The sequence below is a fragment of the Gorilla gorilla genome, chromosome 16, assembly GCF_029281585.2.
Source record: "Gorilla gorilla gorilla isolate KB3781 chromosome 16, NHGRI_mGorGor1-v2.1_pri, whole genome shotgun sequence".
Classification (NCBI taxonomy): Eukaryota; Metazoa; Chordata; class Mammalia; order Primates; family Hominidae; genus Gorilla; species Gorilla gorilla.
Genome location: NC_073240.2, coordinates 34,284,549 through 34,312,087, shown reverse-complemented (window position 1 = coordinate 34,312,087; position 27,539 = coordinate 34,284,549). Strand labels below are relative to the sequence as shown.

Genomic DNA, 27,539 nt, shown 5'->3' with positions numbered 1-27,539 from the left:
GACTATAGGCGCCCACCACCATGCCCGGCTAATTTTTTGTATTTTTAGTAGAGATGAGGTTTCACCGTGTTAGCCAGGATGGTCTCGATCTCCTGACCTCGTGATCTGCCCATCTCGGCCTCCTAAAGTGCTGGGATTACAGGCATGAGCCACTGCGCCCAGCCTTTTTTTTTTTTTTTTTTTTTTTTTTTTAACAAAACAAGATACCTTTAAATTCCTGAACCTTTGCTTATTTTAAAGGGAGCTGAATAATAGTGCTTCCATCAGTTAATGGCAGTTTCAGGAGACCTTCAAGGAAGGGTGGACCATGGCATACAGGAATCAAAGTCCTGGGAGACTTCCCAAGTGCTAAATACTCTTCATGTCTACAGCAAGTGTTAATGATCTTATTATACTCATGCCCTTTATCCTTCTATCCTCTCACTCCTTTGCTTCAATATGATCTCCTTTTCTCAGGGTCACGCACCAAGAATAGTTTTTGAGCACTTTATCTCTTTTTTTCTCTGAGGTCTTTCTTCTCCATAGAATTCATCTCAATTTTTCTCTGAGTCTCAACTAGCTTAAAACACCCTTGACTAGAAATGCCCAAGGTCACCGGTAGGCTCTGTAGCCAGCTGAGAAGAAGGACATTTGATGTCTGTGCCTCATGCCCAGTGCCAAGCCTGGAAACATACCTCCTCACCTCACTGCATGACTTCCATTAGGATCCAAGAACCTAAGAATGGCACAGCTCGTTGAGAAATTTGATGGTAGAGAATTAGGGCAACTATTTAGTAATAAGGGAGAAGACAACCAGCCAAAAGAGAGGGTTGCATAGCTGCAAATGACTGCAGGGAAGAATGAAGCTCTCGGAACCCGAGTTCCTCTAGCAGACTGCTCCCAGGAATGGTGACAAGAAATTCTGAATATCTGCTCTATCCTTACCGTGAATTTGACCCTGTTTCTCTGTAAGAACCCTGATGGCGCACTTCCCTCATGCTACATATAAAAGGGGCGCACTCATGAAAGGATGGTGGGTATGTCAACTGTAAACAATTTGTCTATCATTTTGGGAAAGCAGTTTAATAGTGTTCATGCTTCTGACACCATTAATTCTACTCCTGGATATTTACTCCCGAAAGCCAAAATAAACCAAGAAAACCATATGCATATTATTTTTTTACCATTCATGAAGACCATTTTGCAATATGGAACTGGCTGAAATAGTAAAGAAAAAACCCAAAACAGAGAATGTCTGAATAACCAGTATGAGTACAACTTTGAAAACAGACAGGTACACGTGGGCAAAGGCTAGAATGAAAAACAAATGAAAATAGTTGTGACAAAGTGGTAAAATTATGGATGACATGTATCTCTTTTTAAAATTCTTCAGTCTTATCTTGCTTGAAATTTAGAATGACAAATTAAAATAAGAACAATCACTTAGTTAAGTGGACGTTAGGAAAGACATTTCCTCATCCCCAATTCATCTATGAGTGTATGACTTATCGTTTCTATGCCTGAGGGATACAAAGCATTCTCAGATTACAACACACTGTTGTTTCTAATCTAGCTCGGGTAAAACAACGATAAATACAGAGACATGTTTATAGAATTATCTGATAGTTAAATGAATTTGTAATTCCAAGACTTTCATTCTAAACTCAAGATTTTGTAAGTTCAGGGGCTGATCCGTGGTCTTTCTGTCTTTTACACAAAATCAGACCTTGTAAGTCAAAAGGGATAACAACTTTATACTTAGTATTATTATCAACTCTAGCTGTTAAGTGTACTGTATTAGTTCAGTATTATGTGCTTTATATATATTATTTCTCTTTATTTTCACAGTCCCCCTGAAAGGTAATTAGTTTTCCTTATTTTAAAGAACAAGAAACTAAGTCCCAGTTTAAATGTCTTGTACAATATGAAATCATAATAACCAGTGGTTTTATCAAGCTTACAATGCACGTGGCAATTTACGAACCCATTTGATCCTGACAGCAATCTTATAAGGTAGTTACTATTAAATTCCCATTAAGCAGATGAGAAAACTCAGCTCAGAAAAGTGAGGTACCTTGTCCAAGGTCCTGGTTTAGCCAGCAAGTGGTAGAGACAGGATTCCAACTTTGACAGTCTGGCTCACAGCCTGTGCCCTAAAGCATGGTCCCCAACCCCTGGGGCCATGGACCCAGTTCATGGCCTGTTGGGAACCAGGCTGCACAGCAGGAGGTGAGTGAGGATTACTGCCTGAGCTTTGCCTCCTGTCAGATCAGTGGCAGCATTAGATTCTCACAGGAGCATGAACCTTAACGTGAGCTGTGCAAGGGAGGGATCTAGGTTGCACGCTCCTTATGAGAATCTAATGCCCGATGATCTGAGGTGGAACAGTTTCATCCTGAAACCGTCTCCCACCATCCGTGGAAAAACTCTCTTCCATAAAACTGGATCCTGGTGCCAAAAAGGTTGGGAACTGCTGCCCTAAAGCACTGCCCTATACCCTACTCGATGGATGACTAGAAAAGGATACCACTTGTTTTCTAATTTAGGTCAACACACTTCCCATTGGATTGTCCTGCACCTCATTTGGCAGATGAGAAAATTGCAAACATGAGTGACTGACTTGTCCATGGTCACACGAGTAGCTCATGGTTGAGAATTAACTTCTGGACTTCTAATCTAATGACCTCCCTATTATCCCAGACTGCCGGGAATGAAAAACAAAACAAAAAAACAAAAAAACCTAGCTAAGAACAAAAGCAAATGAGAAAAGGCCTTAGGAATATCAAGTCAAAGATCTTTAAAAAGATAAAAATTTTCCTTGTCTCTCTTCTGTCCCATATATTTTAATGGCACTCTGGTTCATGTCTATCCTTATGGATCCACAGATCAGTGACCCACAAGGGAGGGAGAAGTACAAGAGGGGCTTCTGGGGGACGTGGCCATCACCCTGGACATCTGGTGTTACAGATTTTAGCCAAACTCTCTGTGTATGTCTGTGTTGTGTATGTTTATGTGGAAAATGGCATGCCAATAGGTGGGTCTTTTGGAAAACGTTACCAATTTCTGATTTTTGTTTTCGGTTTTTTTAAAAAAGGTTCTGTGAGAAAAACTGAGCTTAGAGGGTGTGATGGTGGGTTTTACGTCAACTTGGCTAGGCCATAGCGCCGTTATTCAGCCAAACGACACTATAGGTTTTGATGTGAAGGTATTTTGTAGATGTAATTAACATCTGCAGTCAGTTAACTTTAAGAAAAGGCTATTAGCCTTGATAACTTTGGTATGCCTCATCCGATCAGATGAAGGCCTTCAGAACAACTGAGATGTCCTAGAAAAGAAGGAACTCTACCTCAAGACGACAGCATTAACTCCTGCCTGAGTTTCCAGCCTACTGATATTAACTACAGATTTCAGTCTCACTAGCCCCTACAACTGCATGAACTAATTTCTTAAAAGAAATCTCTATACACTTATATACTTACCTACCTACCCACTCACGCACTCACTCACCCATCCACCCATCTGCCCATCTGCCCACCATCCATCCATGCATCCAGTTGACTTTGTTTCTCTGGAGAACCCTGACGGATATAGAGGTTTTCCCAGGACTGAAAAGCACTGCAAGAATGCTGAGCACATAGATCCACTTGACACACAGATCACGAAAAGCAGAAACAGCCTGAAAATGGAGAAAGAAAAGTTCTGCTGAAAAGACACAGCATTATTGCCACCATGCAGGCAGAGACCAGTGCAAACATTACTCTCTGCCCTCGTGTCACAGTGGGCAGACAGTTACAACAATCTCAGCGCAGTCAGAACTGAAAGGGGTGTGCTCACTGTGAAACATAGGCTCAGGCATCTGTGAGTCTCTGTAGCAATAGAACGACAGCAGGGAGTAAAGAACACGCACTCAGATTTCTAGGAATTAACAGCAACAGAAAGGCATTCTGGGAGCATTAAGACCTCCTCGGTCAGCGCTGACAGTGAGCTCAAAGCCTCCCCAGAGTCCTGGACAACACTGACAGGCAAAGCACCTCTAGTTCTTCATAGTGCTCTGGGTTCCTACATCGACGATTCCTAGGCTTGTGGAAAGTTATGGTTTAAACCAGATCTGCTTCCCATTTAAAAAATAAATGTGTCCTTTCAAATGTCGTCCTCATCACCATCTCCCAGCAGTATCTCCCCTAAATGACTTTGTCAGATGCCAAGGGGGAGGAAGGTGCAGGGCGGACAATCAATCTCACCTTGGCTTCTGAAGTGGGTTCCAAGAAGCACAGGCGATTCCCAAGTCCCTCGGCTGCCAGGCAGAACTTCCTCTGCTCCTTATGCATGGTGGCGATGCACTGGAGTACCACTTCATCCTCCTGCCGGGAGAAGAGAGACCCAAACATGAGTAAGGGGAACTGCTGAGCCAGGCCCCGAGTCACCTTCCTGTACCTGAGTCAGGTAAGCCACCAATCCCTGACAGCCACGTGCTTTTTGTTTTTATTTTTAAACCTGATTACGGAAGGAGATTTTTTATTCACAGGACATCACGGAGCATCTACCATGAGTCAGAACTCCACTTAATCCTGGGGTGAGGTCAGTGGGGGCAAGTACACATACAGCCAAGGCCTCACTTCTGAGAGCTGTGCAAAGCATATGGTCTAGGTGAGCTGATGATTTCAACACTTGGGCAAATATGAAAGCAAATTTATGCAATCTCTCCAAATATAGAATAAAACAATAAGATAGGATTGAGGGGAACAGAGAATACAGACAAGATCAGAGCAAGGTGGGATGAGTGGAGGGAAAGTGTTGGGGTTTCAGGTTGTGGAAGAGGCAAAGTATGTTTTGTTGGAGGAAGGCAGTGTATGTCGTGGGCCACATATTTGCCAGAGATGGTAGAGGAAGATATGGAGGGTGAAGGAGATGGGTTTTAGACTCACAGAAAAGGAAGATTAAAGATGCCTTGAAGATCAGGTAAAAGGAGGAGGAACTGAAGGTCAAGTAGAAGAACTGCTCTGAATTCTCAAGGAGTAGACCTCCCTCCTAAATATCAATCCCAAAAGCAGCCCTCCTAAAAGTTCAGAGGCCCTGGAAAAGAGGCAGCCCTCCATCTACACCAAAACATTCACTTCTTGCACAACCCTCCCTGAGGTGGAGAGGAAAACAGTTTCCTTACTAATCCTTCCATTCCTGCCCCTCCTATCTGTCAGGCCATGCTCCCTAGTCACCACCACATAGCTTTGGATTTCAAGCAGCAAACAGATTTCCAGGTGTGGTTAAGTTACAGAAGTGACCTGGGGGAGCCAGCTGGAGCCTCCCTCCTTCTGAGCGTCTGGCCATCCATCGCCCCATCTCACCTCCATGTCCTTCAGTGTCAGAGACTGTCTTGTTGGAAAGTGTCACCAGAGTGTTGGAAAGGCAGATTAAGTAGAAATCATTTTTCTTAAACTTGTCTAGAATGTGCCTATGAAATGAAAAAAATAAAATGGTCCCACCTGGTGACAGTGCGAAGCAATTCACGATTAACAGACCCCTACAAAGATATCTGCTTGTGCCCAGAGATAGGTGAGGGGCTACAGGGGAATGCGAGAAGCCACAAGTTGTAGATGTATGAAACGAAGAGTGGAAAAACATAGCTCCACAGTTTTACTAGCACTGAAATGTCACTGTTCATTATCTAACTGAGTCAGAAACAAATTCAGGAGTCTTTGCTTATAGTAAAATCAGAATTCATGGTCTTCATTTTAATTGAGACTGAAGAAAACTCCAGAATATCACTGCTTTGAAAGTGGGGGTTTAGTGAAATCTCTGAAGAGAGTGAAATTTTTCCTCAGGTGGAGTGTGCCCCTAGATCCTGTATCAACCAGGGGCGTTAGGATCCTCCTAATGGCATTGGTGGGCGGGGGCGGGTGGTGAGGGGCTCTTAGTTGCCAAGATGACTGAGATGTGCTGCTTGTGTTGGAAAGCAGGGGCCATGGAAGTTAAGTCATCAGCAATGCAAGAGGTAGTACTCAAAACTTAACTTTCACACCCAAATCAAGAATACCCCCTATTGAGAAATAGTTATGTGTCTCCCCCACCACAGTTAACCAGTAAAAAGAAACAAAACTTAAAACCCCCCAAAACACTAAAGCAACAACAACAAAACTCAGGCATTTAGAAATCAAAGAAGTGTAATTATGGATTTTTTTTTTTACAAAGGCATGAAAGTTGACAGTTTTCCCATCAATGTGTGCCTTTGAGGTTCTCTTTTCAAGATCTCAATTCTCTTTCCCTTTCTACTCCCCAGGCGCCCAAACCACCAAGGCTTTGACCTTGCAGTAGCTGCCTTGGGGTCTCCCTATTTGTCTTCTGAAATTTCCCCATCCTATAAGTCACATCCCAAGCTGCCAAGAAACTAATGCAATAACCTGCCATGATTTAATTAATAGCAATTTGCAGAACAGCAGCCCTGCACACATGTGTTCCTAGGTTGGGGCTCTGGTGACACACAGATGGGTATGGGATTCTGGGCCAAATTGATGCTTCTCCAAACGATTTCTACTCTTTCCCACATTCTATCTGGAACCTTCTGCTCAACCATGCTGACCTGGCTGCAGACACCACCTGGAGTGGCAGCCTGCACCTGCCTTTGCTTCATATAGCAGCAATTATTTCCATAAACCTTCAATAGACAGACATCTGGAGCCTTTGAGTGCCTGACACTGAAATCTTTGCACTGAATTCTGTTTGGGATTATGAGATGAGTTAATTCAGCCCATCTGATTACTCCTCTTGCTCCTGAGTAAAATACAGAACACAAGCTCTCCAATTAGAACACAAGCCTTTCTCTTCATCCCTGTACTGGTTTGCACTTTCTCCCCTAGAATTATCCTCCCTCCTTTTTTCTCATTTTGCTTAAATCAGATCTGGGCATTGCTGAAGGATGTCATTTCCAAGGAAGCACCCTTACTCGAAGGCTGCAAATTCTTCCACATTTTGTATCTCCTTTTCCCAGAAGTCTGCCTACTTCTCACATGTCCCGATGCCAAATTTGGACCTTACTGTTCTACCCACGTGCAAAAACTCTTCAGTTGGACCTAATGATTTCCACCCTGTTTTGGTAGCACACTATCATGAACCTTCCATGTCATAACCTAGAATGATCCCACTTCTAAAATACAGAACTGGACTATCCACCTTTACAGATCCATTTTCCCTCTTGCTTTCGCATTCCTTACTTTTACTAGATTTGCTCTATTTTATCAAGACTTCCAGTTCCTAGAAAGTGCTCTCATCTCCATTATTTCCTCTTTTTCAAGGAGGACCGTTGATTTTTTTTTTTTTTTTGATAGAGAAAATAACACAACTCTGGGGTTTTATGCCACTATAAATGTATGATTTCCTGGTAACTTATTTTCAGCTTGTTTCAACTCTATCTCACTGGAACAAGACCACAAAATTTTCCTTTTGTAGGCCTCACAGCAGATGCAACTCTGTCAATATAAAATAACCATATCTCCCATCTTTAAAAGAAAGAGAAACAAAATAAAGAGAAGAAAGTACTAAGTTAGAGGGTGCAATAATAAGCAATGGTGGTGGGGGCTGGGGGGACACTAAGACCTTTCAAACCCAGCCTCTGTCTTTTAGGATAAGAATATGATTCTCTTTAGTCATCGGGAAATACTATCATTAAGATCACATAAAGGTTTCCTGCTTTATACCAAGTAAGCCAAACTGTCTCTGCCTGGATTTCAGGTGCCCCACAGTTGAGTTCTACCTGACACCTCTAGCTTTGTCTCTCCTTCATTCCTATTGCCTTACTGTCTCCCAAATAAGTCATGCCCAGGCTCCCTAAAATGCTCCCTCTTGAAACTCCTCCATTCCCGTATTCATCTCTGTATTCTTCTAGTGCTCCCACCTTTCTGTTGGATCCTTCCCATCTCTATTTTCTTCTGATATCCCTAAATATAAGGGACTGCTCAACGATTGGTCTTTGTCATTTTCCCTTGGCAATCTCATTCATTCTTCAGGCTTCCTGCTTTACTTCTGAGGAGCTGTTACTCAGTCTGTACCTCCAACCTGGTGGTACCCAAGGGTTCCAAACCTCCATCTATTTTTACCTGCAGACTTACCAACACTTCAAATCAACATGTCCCTGAAAGGCTTCTTTTTCAGTCTACCTATCCTTTTATATTCCCCAAGTTTGTCAAGAGCACATCCAACCTCTGGGCAACCTCAGCTTACACATCATTATCTCGTATCTCCAAGTCCTCCCCTTTTCCTGTATCACAGCAAATGGGCCAGCAGAAGGAGAGACCGGAGGTCTTGAGACCAAGACAAGGCTATTATTTGACCCAAAGCATTATTCCTTAGTCTGCTACCAGAGGCATAGCTCTGGCCTTATTTTCTTGCTGAAAATCCTCAATGGCACTCTCAAAAAACATAAACTTCCTGAACTAGTATCTGAGGCCTCCACATTTCCAAACTATCAACCTAACTTCTTCCCTGTAGCGTTGGGTTTCCCTATTTCCATGCCTTTGATCATGAAATCTCTGAAAAGCTGCCCTAATTTGCCCTAGTTTTCCATGTCCATATATTACCTATCCTTCTAAGCTTAGTTTAAATGCCACATTCCTTTATGAAGCCCAAGTAACCTCTCTGGTCTCTGAATTTCCATAGCAGTATCACCATACTTTTTGCAGTGTTACTTACATGCATGCCTTCTCCCCCACTATATGTTTTTAAATGGTCAACATTTACTGATCCCTACGTGACAGGCACCATGCTTTACGCACAAGAACCCATTTAAGCTTCACATCAACACTATGTAAGCACTATTGTTGTCTCCATTTTGCAAATGAAAGCCTGTATAGAGCAGTTATGTAACTTGCCTCAGGTCTCATGGTGGCAGGGGGCAGAGCCTGGTATCTAATCCAGGCAATCTATATTGATGCACTTGCTACCACTACTTCCAGCTGACTTTGTACCCCTCAAAGGCAGGATCACATCTGATTCACATTTCTGCCTATCATGATACTCACCACTGTGGTATCTAATGTCTATTATGCACCCAATTATAATTTACAGAATGGGTATGTTTTTACATTGTAACCCTATTTAATTATAAACTCTATTAGAGCAGAAAACTTCTGCTTTCCCATCCAAGCTGGAAACATCATGTGTTTTGTAAAAATGTGTTAATTAACTGGGATATGGACTCGGATTACAAGAAATTTCCCTACTTTCACCCACATAACAGGGTCATTTTCATTGATGAGTCAGAACTGAATAATTGAATAAAAAGGGAACAGATGCTGGCATTTAAAATAAAACAATGAGGCTTTGGAGTCCATAGCTTCTATTTCTTAATTATTATTATTGATAATGATATCAACTATTCATTCTGGACTTCTGTGCCAAACACTATGCTGACATTTCCTCCTAGATTAAATTAACCTTCACAACACAATCACTTTAAGAATGAGAAAACCAAAACTCAGAGGGGTTAGGTACATTTAATAACAGTGAATATTTAATGGCCAGTCACCATGTGCTACCATGTTATAGCATCTCAGTTTAATCCTTTCAATCATCCTGTCAGGTAGGTGCTAATATGCTCTCTATTTGATAAAGTGGTTGAGGCACAGAAAGGTTAAGTCACTTGCCCAGTGCCACACAGCTTGTAAGTGATAGAGCCAGACCTTAAGCCCAGGACTGTCTGAATGAGGAGTCAGTTCTCTACCATGGCACCAAACAGGCTCTCTTACTCTAAGAGACTGACCTTAGCAATAGGTATGAATTCATGTCTGTCTGATTCTAAAGCCCATGGTGATGGTGTGGACAAAAATAGATGCTCCCAGCCCTGTCACATGATCAAACCACATTGAAACATAACCACATCACAGAGCACAAGGCCAAAGACAGCAGCCAGAGTGCTAAAATAAATAAATAAATACAACAAGATTTCTCTATTCCCCATGATTGCAACACTAGAAGGGGTAAACCTCAGCCCAAAACTTGCTGCAAAGGGAGAAAAATGAAAATCCAAGGTATATCATATGTCAGCCTCCCTCCAAGCTATGTGGTTCACACACGCCAGCTATTCCTGTCATAGATTCAGCTTGTGGTGGTGTTGAGTGATTGTCCCTGAACAAGGATATATACAGCCTTTGGCTCTCTTTGCTTAGATTTCACATTGTCACAGGTCATCTCTGACAAAGTCAAGTTCTTTCTACCGTCCTCTGGCCAAAGAACTTTGAACTTGAAAATGAATGGATCTTGCCTATTTTATCCTTACAGCTTTCTTTCTTATACCTTGGCTCGCAGCCTGAGGGCCAGAACAATAGAGAGCCATCTCTGCTGGCTCTGAGCTGATGGCTGGGGAACCTTGGCTCTCCCCGCTTCTCTACGGGTCATCTGTGAAGAACTCTCTGGAACAAAACAAAATGGCTGACAGCCCTATTTAAGGTAGATCACCAGGCAGCTGATGACAGCCCTATAGTTAGATCTGCAAATCACTGGTACTGAGCAGCTCATGACCAGGAGCACGTGGGACAGAGTGCCATCCAGCAGATTTCATGTTTAAGTGCAGACATTATTACTGCAGAGGAAAATCCATAACGATGTATTGCTTTAAAAGGGAAGATGTTTCCTACCTACTCATCTTAAACATCAGGCACTTAGGGAACTGATAAAGTTAAGCTACTTTCTAAATATATGAAAGATATGGCTGTGCACTTATTCTAAGACTTTGCCCAAAAGCCTTTCTTAAATGAAAAATAAATGGGCTTTTTGGAATGATGAGACTACACACAGATTATTTCACAAGAATGAATGACAAGGTCGTTTACTTGTGTGTTCTAAATAGCAATCATTTGGATTATTTGCTTCCTTCAATTCTAAGATCTTTAGGGGTAGGAGCCTCTCCTTTGTCTATGAATCTTCAGTGCCTAAAATAGTACCTGGAACTGAATAGAAAAAGCACAAATATTTGTGAATTCAATGAAAGAATCGTATGTTCTGAAAACGACTACTTATATTAACAAATATGCTTATGTATAAAAATTCCAAAATAAAGATCCTTCTTAAAGGAATCTATGATACCCTGTTTGCTTCTACAATAGACCCATGAGACGTAGAAATATTATTAATCTCATTTTGCACACATTATGAAAATAAAGGTTACAGATTGAAGGAGAATAACTCATCCAGTGTCCACCTCTCAGACATTGTATCTCCAGCAACAATGTTTGAAGTTTTGTTGTTACAACTTACTGTTTTGGTTTTTGGTTTTATTATCCCTTTAGTACTTCTTATTGTCCTAGAATGTGTCAAAAGTTAGTGAAAGCTACCCATCTCCAGTTTCTTACTACTTGTTGTTGAAAAATGAAATAAAATGGAAATTTCAGGATACCAAGAGGCAAACTGACAGACTTATTTATCTTTCCTTTTTAAAATACTTTCTTCATTTGGCTTGTAGGATACTATTTTATTTTTTCTATTCACTGGCACCTCATACTCAGTCTCCTTGGTTGCTTCTCCTCATTTTCTTCCCTCTACTGCTACAGTGGTGCTCCAGGACCAGTCCTCAGAGTTCTCTTCTTTACCTGTACTCTCCCCTTCTTGATTCCATTTGGTTACATGGCTTTAAAAAACAAGTGTATTTTAAGGACTCCCAAGTTTGTGCCATCACATTAAACCTCTTCTCTGAACTCGACTTGTGTTTCCAAATGCTACTCAACATCTCAACTTGGATGTCCAATAGGCATGTCAAGCTTACTATATCCAAAATCAGATTTCTGAGTATCTCCCCACATATGTTCCTTTTGTAGTTTTCTTTATTTCAGAACATTGGCAACTCTATTCTCTGGGGTTGCTTGAGTGAACGGAGGGAAGAGATGGAGAGATGAAGAAAGGAAGGGAGGAAGAGAGAAAAATCTTGAGGTCATGTGATTCCTTTCCTTCTCTTACCTCACATCCACACCATCAGCAAATTCTTCTCATTCTACTTTCTAAATATATGTGATTGTACCATCTTGCATCCTCTTCACCACCACCACCTAGCTCAGCCATCATCTCTTGTCACAACTATTGTAATCACCTCCAAACTTGTTTCTCACTGCTGTCCTCCACACAGTAGCCAGAGTCTTTTAAAAACCTGAGATCGCATCATTTCACGACTTGAAAGCTTCCAATCACTTTCCATCTTACTTAAGGAAAAGGCAGAATTCTTATCTTACTATGGCCTACAAGGTCCTAAAAAATGCCCATCTTGAAACGCAAAGCAAAACCTGTTAGACTGGCTATTACCAAAAACGCAAAAGCTATGAAGTGTTGGTGAGCATATGGAAAAAAGGGAACCTTTGCGTGCTGGATGTACACTGAAAGCCATTCCCTGGGTGGGACTGGAAATTGGTACAGAAGTTAACGGAAAACAGCAAGGTGGGTTTTCAAAAAATTAAATATATAACTGCCATATGATGAAGCAATCCTGCTTCTGAATATAGATATAGATATCTATCGATAGATATAGATATACAGATATGTATATATACATATCTCCAAAGAAAATGTGATGAGTATCTCAAACAGATATCGAACTCCCATGTTTACTGCAGCAGATTCGCGATAGCCAAGATACAAAAACAACCTAAATGTTCATTGACAGATGAACGGATGAACAAAATGTGGCACACACACACAATGAAATATTATTCAGCCTTAAAAAGAAGGGCATCATGTCACTTGCAATAACACAGATGTTATTGGACCCTGGATGGCATTATGCTAGCTGAAATAAGCTATGTGCAGAAAGACAAGTACTGCATGATGTCACTTTTTGTGGGATCTAAAATAGTCAAATTCATAGATGCAGAGTAGAATGGTGGTTGTCAGAGACAGGGGGGTGGGGACAGTGGGAAGATGCTGGTCAAAGGGTAAAAAGTTTCAGTTATACAAGGTAAGTAAGTTCTGGAGCTCCAATGTACAGCACGGTGACTCTAGTTGACAATACTCTATCTTATAATTGAGATTTGCTAAGAGGATGGAGCTTCAGTGTTATCACACACACACAAAGGTAAGTATGTGAGGTGATGGAAATATTCATTAGCTTGATTGTGGTGATCACTGCACAATGTATATCAAAACATCAAGTTGATACCTTAAATAAAAATATATCAATTAAAAATATTGTTTATATTATATAGGAAATGCATTATATACATTATATATTAAATACATATTATCTATATTTGTATATATTTACATACATATAAATGTACATATATGTGTATGTATATATATATATATCTCCACCTCCCTACAATCAATCTCTCTTCTGTAACTCTTTTGCTTGCTTGGTTTTAACTATACTGGTCCTATCCTTAGAGCTCAAGTTTTTGAAGCATTATCCTCCCTCAAAACCTTGTACTTGCTGTTCCCTTCATGCAGGATGTTCTTCCCCCACATACCTGGAGGGCTCCCTCCCTCACTTCCTTTAGGTGTCTGCTCAAATGTTGCCTTGTCAGAAAGGCCTTCCCTGATCACACCATATAAAATTATAGCTCCATTTTCATGTTGCATTTCCAATCTTGCTTAATATTCTTTTCCAACTAGTATTTACCTCCTAACAATACAGGTTTATTTCTAATCTCTCTCCTCCTCATTAGAACGTAACCTTCATGCATATGATTCTGTTCACCATTGTATACTCAATGCCTGAAACAGTGCCTGGCATACGGTAGGCACTTACAGAGTCACTGAATGAAATATTAGTCATTTTAGTTCTTACTAAGTAGTAATCCCCCAAAAAACCTGGGAATTCATTACATTCTTTTATTCTTTTTGCTGAAAGTGTCCAGTCTTTGGTCTCAGCTGGAATTGTTTGCTTATGGGGACTGACAAAAGAGGCACCCACAGCTTACAGGACCCTTTGGGCTCCAGCAACAGGGAGGACTGTTGTAATTCCTCTTTACAACTTTTCCCATTACCAAGAAGGCAGAGGTTGGAGCTTGACCATAAAAGCTACTCAGCCTCCCATGGCTTGATCTCTTATAAAACTTGCAAGGGAGAGCAAAGGAGAAAGCCTTTCCCTGAGTTAATTAGGGAGATGTAGCGGCATGCAGGCATTAGGGTTTACATATGCAATTAATTCTCTCTCAGGCAGAACATGCTGCTATGTAACATGGAAGAATGCAGTGACCTATTACCTATGACATTTTTCTCCAGAAATAATAATCCATTTGTTTAAGTTTTCTTTTTTCATAGGTTGGAAAAATAATGATCTAGTTGCTACCCAGAGAATTTCAGGCCCCACAGAAGGATTTTCTATAAAATGGTAACACTGATATTCTGGATACATCTCTCCCACTCAATCAGAACACAGCAGGTGAGTGACCACACCCAAAAGCTTGCACACACTCCTTTGGTTTCATTATTCTTTGGATACAACAGCCATGGAGAAGAATGAATGGAAGAAATCTCAAATACTACAGCAAATCATAATTTTTACTCTCTAACCTCAGAGGTAGCAACGGTCAGTAATAAAGTTATGGCAGGAAAGTTTTGGTCTCTGGTTCTAACATTGTTCTGAAATTTTTTTTTTTTTTTTTTTTGAGATAGGTTCTCACTCTGTCACCCAGGCTGGAGTGCAGTTGTGTGATGACAGTTCACTGAAGCCTCGACCTCCTGGGCTCAAGCAATCCTCCCACCGCCTGCTGAGTAGCTGGGACTACAGGCAAGGTGCGCCTGGCTAATTTTTGTGTTTTTTTGTAGAGACGGGGTTTTGCCATGTTGCCCAGGCTGGTCTCAAACTTCTGGGCTCAAGCAATCAGCCTCCCAAAGTGCTAGGATTACAGGTGTGTGAACCACTACACCTGACCTGAACCTTATTTGAAGAAGGACATATGACCAGGACACTTTAACTTTTCATATTTCCATCATAAATGTTAATGAGTTTGTGGCTGTGTCTCCATCATATGATGCAATCTAAGCACTGTGGCTCCAAAGAGACAGAAGAGCATCTAAGTCTGAGGCCACCATGGCACTAGCAGGGAGATCCTGACAAATTGTGCAATGGTATCTGTGTTTGTATGTTATCAGATCTATGGTATCTGCATTTGTATGTCATTAGATATATTATTTATTTTTAAGTCAATTTATCTTCCTATTTATCGTTGGTTCTGGAATCCTTGGCTACTGTGTTAAGACATAATGTCTTCCCTGGGCCATACAACTGACCAACGACAACCCACCTACTTTTAGCAAGATCTTCTAACAATACTTATCCTCAGGGGAGAAGGCCACAGCACATCCACTTTTGTTTTTGGGAAATAACTAATTTATTGAGATTCTTTCTACTTGTAGTGCCTCATACAGGGTGCTTTCTGGGATTTTCCCCTTTAACGTTTGTAGAAAAAGTAAACAAAACTAAAATACTTGGCATGTAGGATACTCTTTGAATATCCTTTATGTGCACACTCACTGCAATTTACTGACAGACGTCAGTAAATTTGTCAGAACAAACCATCCAGCAATTTCCATACAAAATCTAATAACCAGGGAACACTACCTTTTTCAAAAAAAGATGCTCTATAAAGTTAGTAGATGTTAATGAAATTTATGGGCTGACTTTTAGAAGGTCAAATCTTTGAAAACAGGTCACTTACAGGCAAAATAAGTGTTTCCATAATTTAATGGAACATATAAGCCCTCTGAACTGTCCTGTCCAGGACTAGTTTCTTAAACAAACAAACCAAAAAACATAAAACTTCTGTTTTGTTTCCAGCTCCATTCAGAACTAAATCATGCATTCATTCAAGAAATATTTGTTTTATGCTATTGGATATGGTGGTGAACAAGGCAGGCATGGCATCCACCTTCATGGAGGTCACATTCCAGGTGGATAAAGAGCCCAGCTTATACATTAAGCTCGGACAGGCTTGGGGTTGCACTGGTTTGCAGAGATGATGACATAATTCAGGACCAGAAGAATCTGAGTAAGACAGCAGAAAGAACACACGGATATTTGGGCTACTTCTTTCTCTTCCCTGACAACTTTTCTGCCCTAGGCTGAGCTGCTGTAAGTAAATGTTTCCATTGGAAAACTTATCCCTTTATGTTGCAAGTCTTATATTTCTTATTTAATTCCCCTCTCACCAGAATGTTTACGCTTAGAAGGCGAGGATCATATCCTGGCCATCTCCATCTGTTTATCTTGTATCCCTAATACCGATCATATGGAAAACATGTTGAAAGTACTCATTGAATTAAAATAATGGTTAGGAGAAATAACAGATTAGAATTGTGGGTCAAATAGAAGAAAAAGCTGTGAACCCAAAGTATCTAAAAGTAGAATCAAAACCAGACACTGTCCAGGGTTATAAGACATTGCCTCGTGAAGAGACAAAGTACCCGTGAAACTGGAGTGAAGCCTATTTCTGCTGACAGAATTCTCCTCAACTCATTCTCCTGTGGTGGGACTCAGTGTTTAGTTCCCAGGGTCTAGTCTGTGGTTAAAAGTTGGATATTAGTAGGCCGGGCGCGGTGGCTCATGCCTGTAATCCCAGCACTTTGGGAGGCCAAGATGGGTGGATCACAAGGTCAGGAGATCAAGACCATCCTGGCTAACACGGTGAAACCGCGTCTCTACTAAAAATACAAAAAATTAGCTGGGTGTGGTGGCGGGTGCCTGTAGTTCCAGCTACTCGGGAGGCTGAGGCAGGAGAATGGCGTGAACCTGGGAGGCGGAGCTTGCAGTGAGCCGAGATCGCACCACTGCACTCCAGCCTGGGCGACACAGCGAGACTCCATCTTTAAAAAAAAAAAAAAAAAAAAAAAGGTGGATATTATGTGCCACAAATTCCCACACTTGAAGGCTGTGATACAGTGGGGCTGTTCCTATCACAAATCATGGAATAAACAGCACTTAGGGAAGTGGTGGGCCAAGCAGGAAACAAATTTACCAAGACTCCTGCAGGCACTGGTTTGAGTACTTCATAGTTCATAAACTCCTAAAAATTCTGTTCCAGATAGCTGTCATTATGCCCATTTTACAGGTAAAGGCACTTAAGCTTGGGCTCAGACGTATTAAGTCAGCGCTCAGAGCAAGACGGCGATTTCTTTTGTTAATTATTCCTTAATGTATCATGCATTTATTCAGTGCCCATTACACACCATGCAGTGCTAGGCCCTCAGAATACAAGAAAGCTTCAAATTTAGTAAGTAGTGCTGTAAATCCAGTTCCGTATGACTCGCTAGGTCCTCAGAATACAAGAAAGCTTCAAATTTAGTAAGTAGTGGTGTAAATCCAGTTCTGTGTGACTCCAAACTTCAAGTTCTTCCCAATTTACACAAGGCTCTTTTGTGAAGGAAGCATTTCAGTCAGTTGCATACCAAATGTAAGAGTTGCAATATGTCCATCACTCACCACTCCCACTTAGTGATACTAGTTTTTCAACTTCTTACTCATAGTGTAGCAGTGGGCATTGCAGCCCGAAGGCTTTAGTTAAAGGAGCAGCTTCCCTTTCTTAAATAAAATATGAACAGCCAATTGTTTCTCCAACTTAAGTCTAATGAAAACACAGCTTCAAGCCCAGGGGCCATTCTCTCTGTCCCCTACCATGTCCAATCACTCTGCTGACCTGCTGACCATATGCCCTGCCATTAAAATTTCTGGAGCATATTCTAACAACAGGCTCAGAAAATGCACCTGTACTGCAGTAAAAGTTCTTAGAGTGCTTAGCCAAACCAAAATCTAGTTTAAAAACCAATAAAATTAGAAGCATATGAGATACAGTTAATTTATTTAAGCATGACTGCTTGATTCCTTTTGTAACCGAGACTAGAATTTGTTCCATATCCTCATCATATTGCTTTTTTCCTTTTAAATATAATCATGTCTGGCTTTGAATCCTCACTTGCAATAATTTCAACCTCAGTCATGTTTGGAGAAGCTTTCCCCTCCCTAGAACTGTTTAATAATCCCAGGAGAGTTATATAGTATACAAATTTAGAGCAAAGCAGCTGGTCTTCACTTAAAGATTGCTGTCAAGATACCCATTGTCCAAGCCTGCATGGTCCATGTGATGGCAGGTGTCTACCACCTCATCACCATTTTCAGCCGCAGACTGTGATACCCCAAGTCTTGGTGGCTTCAGGGTCAGTGCCCAGGTCTCCAGCATCTTGGTCCTCATAGACCCTATGTCTTCTGGAGAGAATAATGGTCAGAGTTGCAGGTTTCTGCCACCTATTAAGCCCTGCTGTGCTCTTACACCAGTCTTAAACCAGAAAGCACAGCTTTCCCGGGTTTGACTATTTGGTCTCCACTTGTCCAAGCCTCAGGGACATCTTACTAACATCACTTGAATTTTTATCTCCAAGAGACTTTGAGAATTAAGTCTCAGCTCTACCCCAGGGCAAAAGGGAACCCCAGGTCTCCAGGATACAAATCCTTGCTTGTCCAGGTGAGGAAGGGATATAACTCATTTTTATTCTGCATTTTTTTTTTACCAGAATTGTTCTCCTTTTGATGAGTCTACAGGAAAAGAACAAACTTAGCTCTGCTATGAAGCCGTGGGGCTCAACCATATGTGAGCATCATACTTATCTGGAGCACCTGTAAAAATATACTGATGCCTGGGCCCTAGCCCAATCCAAATGAATGAGAATCTCTGGGGAAGGGTGGATGCTGGGCCGGGTATTGAAGCACTTCCCAGGTGACAGACACCAGTGAGGATGGAGGACTCCTCCATTGACTCAGGTCAGAAGTGACAGCTGGGGAAGTTAGAGAAGGTTGGTAGATATATACTAATACAGGCACGACATCACAGGGGAAAATAAATGAGTTCTGGATATGACAAAAAGAAGACAGTGGTGGGAAACATCAGGTATTGGGTCTTCATTTCCTTTCAATCAAGAATCCAAAGGCTAGGCCATTGTTGACCCCAGAAAACACCAGTCACCAAAGGCTATTGTTTGCAGGTCCCTCATTTGGTACATTACTCTAAAATAGAGCCTGGTTTCTTTTTTCTCAAGGCCTTTATAATACTGCCTCATAGGACTTCTCCCCTGGCTACAGGGACTAGATAGGAAGATGATAGGTCAGCTTTAAGTGAATCATCAAGAGAAACTAAACACCTTACAGACTTCTCCAGAACTAGGGAATCATGAACTTATAATGAACTGAGAAGTTTAAAACAAGAAAAGTAGCTGTATTAGTCAAGGTTCTCCAGAGAAACAGAACCAATAGGAGATATACACACACAAATATACACACAGATTATGAGAACTGGCTCATGTGTCTATGGAAGCTGAGAAGTCCCACGACATGGCCTCTGCAGGCTGAGAACCAGGAAAGCTGGTGACATAAGTAGTCCTGGAGTTCAAAGTTCCAAGAACCAGGAGCACCAATGTCCAAGGGCAGACAAAAATAGACGTCCCAGCTCAAAGACACAGAGAGTGGGAGAATTTGCCCTTCTTCCACTTTTTTGTTCTATCTAGGCCTTCAGATGGGATGATGCCCCCTCACATTGGGGAGGGTGAGTACAAAGTGTAATTGATCTCCTCCTATCCCACTGTCTACCCTACCCAGCCCCTGGCAACCACTCTTCTTACTTTACTCAGCTTACTAAGTGCTCATCTCTTCCAGAAACACACTCACAGACACACCCAGAAATAATGTATTACCAGCTATCTGGGCATCCCTCACCCCAGTCAAGTTGACACCATAAAATTAACCATCACACTAGCCAAGCAACCAGCAAGAACTTATTGAATGTTCTCAATGTACCTGGCACTACTGATGATAGGAAATGTGCTGATCCTTATTTTCCTTTCCCCAATCCACTCCCAAACTGCTCCATGACAAGGTGTGAATGAGTTTCTGATAGCTTCAAAGGACAGCAAGTAAAACTATTTTAACTTTTGAAATGAACACATAACTGCAAGTTTGTGGGGTAGAGTGTGATGTTTCAATACATATGTTGTATGATGATGAAATCAGGGTATTTAGCATATCCACCACCTCACACATGTATCACTTCTTGGCAATGAAAACATTCAAAATCCTTTCTTCTAGCTATTTTAAAGTATACAATATTGTGAATCGTAGTCACCCTACTGTGCCATAGAACAGAACTTATTCCTCCTAACTATAACTTTTTACCCATTGATCAATCTCTTATCCTCTTTCCCCTTCTTCTTACCAGTCTTTGGTAACCACTATTCCATACTCTACTTCTGTGAGATCAATTTCTTTAGATTTCACATATGTGTGATACTGGTCTTTCTGTGCCTGGCTTATTTCACTTAACATAATGTCCTTCAGGCTCATCTATCCTGCTGCAAATGACAGGACTTTATGGCTGAATAGTATTCCATTGTGTATATACATTACATTATCTTCATCTATTCATCCACTGACAGACACAAGTTGATTCCATATCTTGGCTATTGTAGATAGTGTTGCATAAGAGTACAGATATCTCTTCGACATACCGATTTCAAGAAGAATCAAGGTCTCTTTCCCCACAATAACACATTTCCTTCTCAGCGGCAGGAGTCAGAATGCCTAAATAATGTTTCAAAGCTAATATGTATGTATCTTAATTTTCTTTTGGCACATTTTTTTCCATTTGAAATAGGGAAATAAATTTTAATCTTCTTCCCCAAATTTGGGGAAAACATAGTTACACAATAGTATTATACAATGTCAAGTAATACATTTACATGTATTCCAAACATTTAAAAAACCATAGTTCATCTACAAGTAGCTACCTATTTGTTGAACACAAACAAAATTCTAGTCATTATGCAGTATTTATCATCCCAGGAATTGAGAGACTTTATAACTTTGGATTCTAATTCTCTAAGTCAGTTTAGAATTAAACACCAATATTCACATCTTTTATATAAAGAAAATTAATGATATAGAATGGCCCCTATTTTATCATACAAGTGCAACTATTGTTGCTCTGATGATTTCTGATTCAGCATTGAGCCACTGAAACAACACAGCAAGAGATTTCACCAGGAATAGGTGAAAGTAACACTCATCTCTAGCAAAACCCTGAGAAGGTGCTCATGGCCCCATTTCTCATGCTTGTCATTATCAAGTTCTTTTGTGCAAATGTAACCTCCAAACCAAGATAAGGGATGGAAAAATGGTCTATGTGGAAGTGGAATCAGTGTTTAGGAGTGAAGCACCTCAGGAGCCACTGAATCCAAACCTCTCAGGAATTCAAGACAGAAGTTCAAACTGCTCTCTTTGCAAGGGAAGAAATTCACATGCAAAGCACCAAAAGATAACCTGGACAACCAATCACACAGCAGGGCTTATAAAAAAAGATGTAATGCTATTTTGCACACTTCTTTTTCTGATTAAAAACTTCCTCTATCACGTGCTTGCCCACTCTCTGCCTACAAACAGTCAGTGTCCATTAACTAGTTAATCCTCTTGGCATTCTGCACGATTAATTATTTGGGCTCTGTTGAAGTTATTCAGCCTGGAGCATTCCAAGCAGAAAAGAAATTTATTATTCATCTGCAAGTATGGGAAGGATTGATATATGGAAGATGGTAACCATCCATTATCCAGCGAAGTGAGAATGAGACAGACTAGCCCTAAAAATATAGCAGAAGAGATCAAAATGAGATATGAGAAAGAACTTACTGAAAGTGAGGGTTAAACACTACTATAAATTTTCAAGATTAGATTACAGTTATTCACACACAGAATACAGAACTATCTTCTCTGGGATATTTAAAGTGTCTTGTGATTAGTATTCTGTAAGAACACAATCTAACAAAACAGTCATTAACAAAAGGTTATATTTGGTCAATTTATCCAATTTTAGAGTCTTGATGCTTGTGTACTGATGGACTTGAGCTTCGTGGCTGCATATACACTTAAGCCTGCCTCCATTTTGTTTAGTGTGGGATTATGTGCAATAAATAGGAAATAAAATATTTTTCCTGTTCTTTAACAAGGTAGACATTTGTATCTAATACTTTTTTTTTCCAGGACCAATATCCAGAGACCAAGTTTCTTGGGCTCTGTTCCTATGACAAAGCTGCATCCATTTGTTCTACAATGTGTGATATTGTCTGTTCCTGCAGCCAATTGCTTTCACTTTAGATGGCCAGGAACTTCCAATTTGTCCTATATGAGGGACATCTTCTGACCTTGTCTTACTTGACCTATGTGACAAGGGACACCGTAAATCTCTTCATTTTTCTGGAAACCATCTTTTCTTTTGGCCTTTAAGGCACGTACTCCTCTCCTGAAAAGCTTCCCATCCTCTCATTCAGTCTCTTGTGCCTTTAGAGGTAGAATTCCTCAGGCTCTGTCTTCAGCCCCTGCTCTTCTCACACTACTTACTAAGTGACTCCATCCAAGTTGACGATTAACTCAAATCTCTTTATTTATAACTCCTAAACATCTTATCTGACCTCTAGACCCTATGTTAGATTACAGGCTGCCGGTCATTTCCTTTGGATGCCCCGACACACTGCAAGTCAGTTCATCCAAAACTCACATCATAATTGTTTCTTCCCACCAGGTGTTTCTTCTGCCCTCCCTGCACAGTGACAGGTGTCATCATTCACCCACACACCCATGGAGAGACCTGGAAGTCATCCACAGCTGCTCTGTGTTACACATTCAATTAGAATTTCCTTTGCTTCTCTCCGTTCCCACTGCTGTTTCCCTAGTTTAGGCACCTAGGATTTCTACAATAGCTTCCTTACTGAGCCCAGCCTTGTTTCTCTCCTCTCTGCTCCAGACACATTGATATGCAAAAAGACAAATCTCAGCAGCTCACTACATTGCTTAAAACTCTTCCATAGTTTGCCAGTAACGCTCAGGTTTTATAGCTGAAGTTCAAGTTCCTCCTCATCTGGTTCCTGCCCTCTTCTCTATAGCCTTAGTTCCTACCCACCCTCACCAACCCTGACCCAAATACTCAACTTCAGCGCTATGGAGCTATTGCTGCAGTACCACACTTACTCTTATCTCTGAGCCCTTGTATATGCTGTTCTTTTGGCCTAGGATGCATGCCTCTATCACACTCCTCATTTTCTCAGGCTTGCATCATATACATCATCTAATCTGGGAGGGTCCATCATTGTGCATCCATAGTGCTCCCTGCATACTTCTGGGACTACATTTATTACCTTTTACCTTAACCGCTGTTTCGCTTGTCTGCCTCCTCCATCCTTGGAGATGGCAACTGTGTCTGACTCATCTCCATGCCGAGGATAAGGCCTAGCAGAGAGGATATGTTCAGTAAATGCTTAATGACTGGATGATGGATGGAGTTTAGCTTGGCCAGGGTCTTAAGTTTAAACTCAGCATGTTACCACCAATATACTCACAAGTTAGCCTCTAGTTTTTATTTTTTAGTCCAGGCTACTGTATGGGGAAAGTAGGTAGAAAGAAAAGGTCAGTGTTACCTGCAGTGGGATAACAGTCAGGTTTAAACAGTTTTACAAGCAAGCACCTTAACTGCTTCCTCTGGCCAGTTACTTTAGTTTGGGGATTCTCAGTCAGAGTGCCATTAGTCCTTCTTAGTCTTCAATTTCTCTCTTTACTGGATGCTCCATGTCAAGAGAAGCCATGTTTTCCAATACTCCAGCATCTTCGCAAAACTTTTGTCAAGTGAGCCTCCCACCTCACAAATCACTGAAGGAACAGACCAGAGGGATAGCCTCCAGCCTCACGCAGAATTCTTATGTCTGCTTAGATTCTGAGCTATTGCCAATTTTCAGGCCCAGTACCACTGTCCAAGCCTCAACCTAGCAAGAATTCAACAATTCTTCATTCAAAACAAGTCAATCATTTACTCGCTGGATCCTAGGAAAGGACCCAGTGAAAAGAAAAGGCTGTGTTTGACTCACTGTTCCTCTCCAACAGAGTCAAAGGGTTAATCATTTGTGTGCAGTCTGGGTTCCTTGATTGTAAATTAACTTTTTTCTCCATATGAAAACACAGGAAGACACTAGTATTATTTCCCTAATACTTCTTTTAGAAAAAACATCCTTATTTTTCTTTTCAGAGAAAAATCAGGAAACTGCGTGTCAACTGTTGCAGAAACACAAAGACGATGCAACTCCACATGCATATTTTCCAAGTACACCAGGTTTTGTGGTACAATAGACAGTTAACATTTGTATACAGATATACATTCTTTGGGAGAATCATCACTATATTACAGCAGTTGTTCCTTTTTGCACCAAACCTACAGAACTGTTGTAGGTCTTATTTTATATTTCTGCTTTTTTATGGACAAGCAATCAATATATAAGACTTTCTCACCCAGGCAATCATGGAAGCAAATGTTGTTTCCTTTAGCCACATACAATGGTAGGAATATTATGCAGAGATTGCTCTAGAATATACAAAAGTCCCCAAGCAGCTAAAGTACTTTTAAAGCTGAAAAATGCTGGTAAAATCAACTACATCTGGGCCAGAATCAGAGGTAAATTGACATAGAATGCCTAAAAGCCATCTGAATAGTAATTAAGGTTTATTTTTTTCCTACAAATCTTACTTTAATATAGCACTTAACCTTTCAAATGTTCTTAGGCCAACAAATGGATGATTTAATAAAGGTCTCAGTTTATCTTGAGCCTTGAGATAGAACTTGTTGCTTGACTATATTCCATTTTGAAGCTTTGGCCTGCAGTTCAGGCTGCTGCCCCTAAGGAAAAAAAACCCTAGTTTCAAGAGCATCGAACCTCACTGGAGTCTTCAAAGGAAGGAGAAAGGCTGGAGCCAGGAGGCTTTTGGCAAATGTTGGTATGAAGATTTGCTTGCAGACAGGTCAAACATTCAGAGACTGAGCCTCCATTGACCCTAACAGATTGCTGTAGGTTTTTCTGTAATTAGGAATAAAGTATTACGGTGTTTTTAAAGTCTGTCTTGTTCACTGATTAATTTCACTACTTTAATTTTCATATAAAATCCATTATAGCAGAGTAGTGAAAACTACCAGGCTCTGAAATCAGACTGTTTGGGTTGGAATCTTCTCCCTGAACCTCACCATGTAACTTTTGGCAATTTTTTTAACCTCTCAAACCTCAATTTTTTTGGCTGTGAAATGGAAACAGTAATAGTAATTTATTCACACACTGTTTGAGGATTAGATGAGTTAGTAAATATAAAACCTCCAAAACAGTACTTCTATCTAACAAGTACTCAATAGATATTGGTATTTTGTTAATATTCTATCATTATATTTAAGAAGCCCTTTAAGAATAACCAATACTCAATGGCCTATGTCTCCTTATAACAATAGAAATAAATAGTCTGATTTTCATAGACATATTATTTCTAAAGTTGCAGCCAAGATTTAGAAGAAATGGGACTGATTTTTTTTCTCTTTGGTTGCTTTTCTGGCAACTGAGATGCTGCTTTAAATCTAAGCAATATAAATTATCCTTGATAGATTACCGATCCAAAGCCACAGTATCAGTCCTGCTTTGGAAAGTTGGAAGTTAAAAAGAAATATCTTGTTTCTGTCCTGCAATGAACTGGCAGCACTCTGGGTGATCACCAGGGCTGAACCAACAATGAGAAACATTCCCTTTCAGCCCTGATTTGTATCCCATAACTGAGCTTACTCTAAAGGAAAGGCTGGATCACAGGCTTTGGAACCAATTTTAATTCTGAAAGAGGCAAACACACATGGCCTGGCCCCAGAGTCTTGTCCCACTATCATGTCTGTTTGTTGGAGCATGGAGGCCCTTTCCTGGCCTTCAACCAGACTTCAGTGCCTTAGACAGTTTGATTAAGTCTGTGATTGTGATTTAATTTTTAAAAAGACACCAGAATGAAATTCCAAAGACTCCGGTTTGAGTACTGATTAGATTATTCACTGGCTGCATGGCTTTGAGCAAATCCCTTAATTTTATGAGCTTTATTTATCAACTGAAGTTAATAATGACCAAGTCAAAGACTACTGTGAAGAATAACAATCATACATGAAGATGCATCCTATAAACTATAAAGCAGAAATATTAATAACTCAAATTTTCAGGCTTCAACTTTTTTAGTCTCTCAATTTGCATGGGATTCCATCTTCCTTGCTATGTCACTCTGGATTTGACTCCTGTCTGGACTGGACTAGGCTTGTCTCTGGACTTGACTGTGACCTGAAGGTCTTCCAGCCTCTTTTCCATCCTGGCAAGTTCTGGCATGCTGCTGCAGACCTCACTGATGCATTAATAATTCTGGAGTTAACATAACCTGCTTGTCCACCTCACTCACATGATTGTGGAGCACATTTTTCCCCAGTTTTTTTTTTTTTTCCCAAAATTTAGGTTCCTTTTCCAAGACAATCTCGACAATTTATAACAGAGCTATGCAGCCAGTGGTCACTCTCATCCGTTCATTTTATACTGTCCAGCCTCTATCAGGCTAAGCTAATGGGAACTGTTAATATCCTGAAAGATAAGTGGCGAAGGGGTAGAGAGAGAAAGGAGCAGAACAGGGTGCCCGTTTGAATAGAGGTAATGAAGGTCACTGCTATCTACTGGGGGAAAGTGGAAGGAAGCCACCATTTATGGAGTGCCTGTTATGTACCAGCTCTGTGCCAGGCACTTTATAAACAGTACTTTATTAAACACTGACAATGATCTCATTTGCATTTTACATGTGAGAAAACTAACAAGGTTCAGACTATCTGTCATTTACCCAAAGCTACACAGTGGTAGAGATGAAATGAGGATCCAGGTTTGCCAGCACAGATTTGCCTCTAACAACATTGGGTTGTTTCAGGTGCTGCAAGGAGTCTCCAATAAGGACCACAGGATGTTCCATTCTGCTTCCCTCAGTGATCACAGCAAACCTCTGAGGGAATGGGAGTGGGCACTGGAACTTGTAAGCCAGAAAGCCACCAAACATGCGTCCTACCTTGGGGCCTTGAGGAGTAAGTGGAATAGGAGACACACAGGATTGCACTGTTTCCTGTGGTTTGCGCACATGTTTTAGAAGCTCCCCTTTTTCTCGGCACATGCACGTGAACTAGGGATGACTAAAACCCATTTACTTGACATGAAATTCATGAAGCCAGGACTCAGTACTCTGCAAGGTAAGGATGCTGCAAAGTCTGCAGTGTAAATAAAAGATACATACGTAGCCCATAAGCTGACATTGTATTAAAAAAAAAAAAGAACCCTCAAAAAATTCAAGAACAGAAAGTGCAAGGAGCTCAAGGAGCTCTGCCTAGGAATAGATAACGTCACTCTGCTCCAAACAGTTTCGTCTCAGCACCTCGGGCTCTGTAAACTGCTGTGTGGAGAACTTTGACTTAGAGAAGCTTAAGATGAGGGTGGGAGGCAGGAGTGTCTTGCTGCTTGCAAAGCTACAGGGTGTATAGCCTGGGGCTTGGTGGCATCCAGTCCCTGCCCTCTCTGCCTTCTAGCCTTAGAAATCCATTATGGTTATAAACTCACAATCAGAGTCTTGTTTTCCCAAATAAAGTACAGCCATTAGATTCAAGAACTAATTATTTAGCAGGATTTTTATCTCTAAGGACACCACAGAATCTCAGATTCTTGGTCAGACATCTGAGCCCACTAAGCTGTATCTGAGTGAA

General features: G+C 40.8%; 1 protein-coding gene across 2 annotated transcripts in view; it reads right to left on the bottom strand.

The window, feature by feature from the left end:
• The window catches only part of RYR3 (ryanodine receptor 3), a 580,370-nt gene that overhangs the window by 410,186 nt on the left and 142,645 nt on the right, over positions 1-27,539 (bottom strand). For both annotated transcript variants that reach the window (XM_055363234.2, XM_055363233.2), the window contains exon 2: positions 4,221-4,340. In XM_055363234.2, coding sequence (XP_055219209.2) covers positions 4,221-4,340 — 120 coding nt within the window. The remainder of the gene's footprint in view (positions 1-4,220; positions 4,341-27,539) is intronic.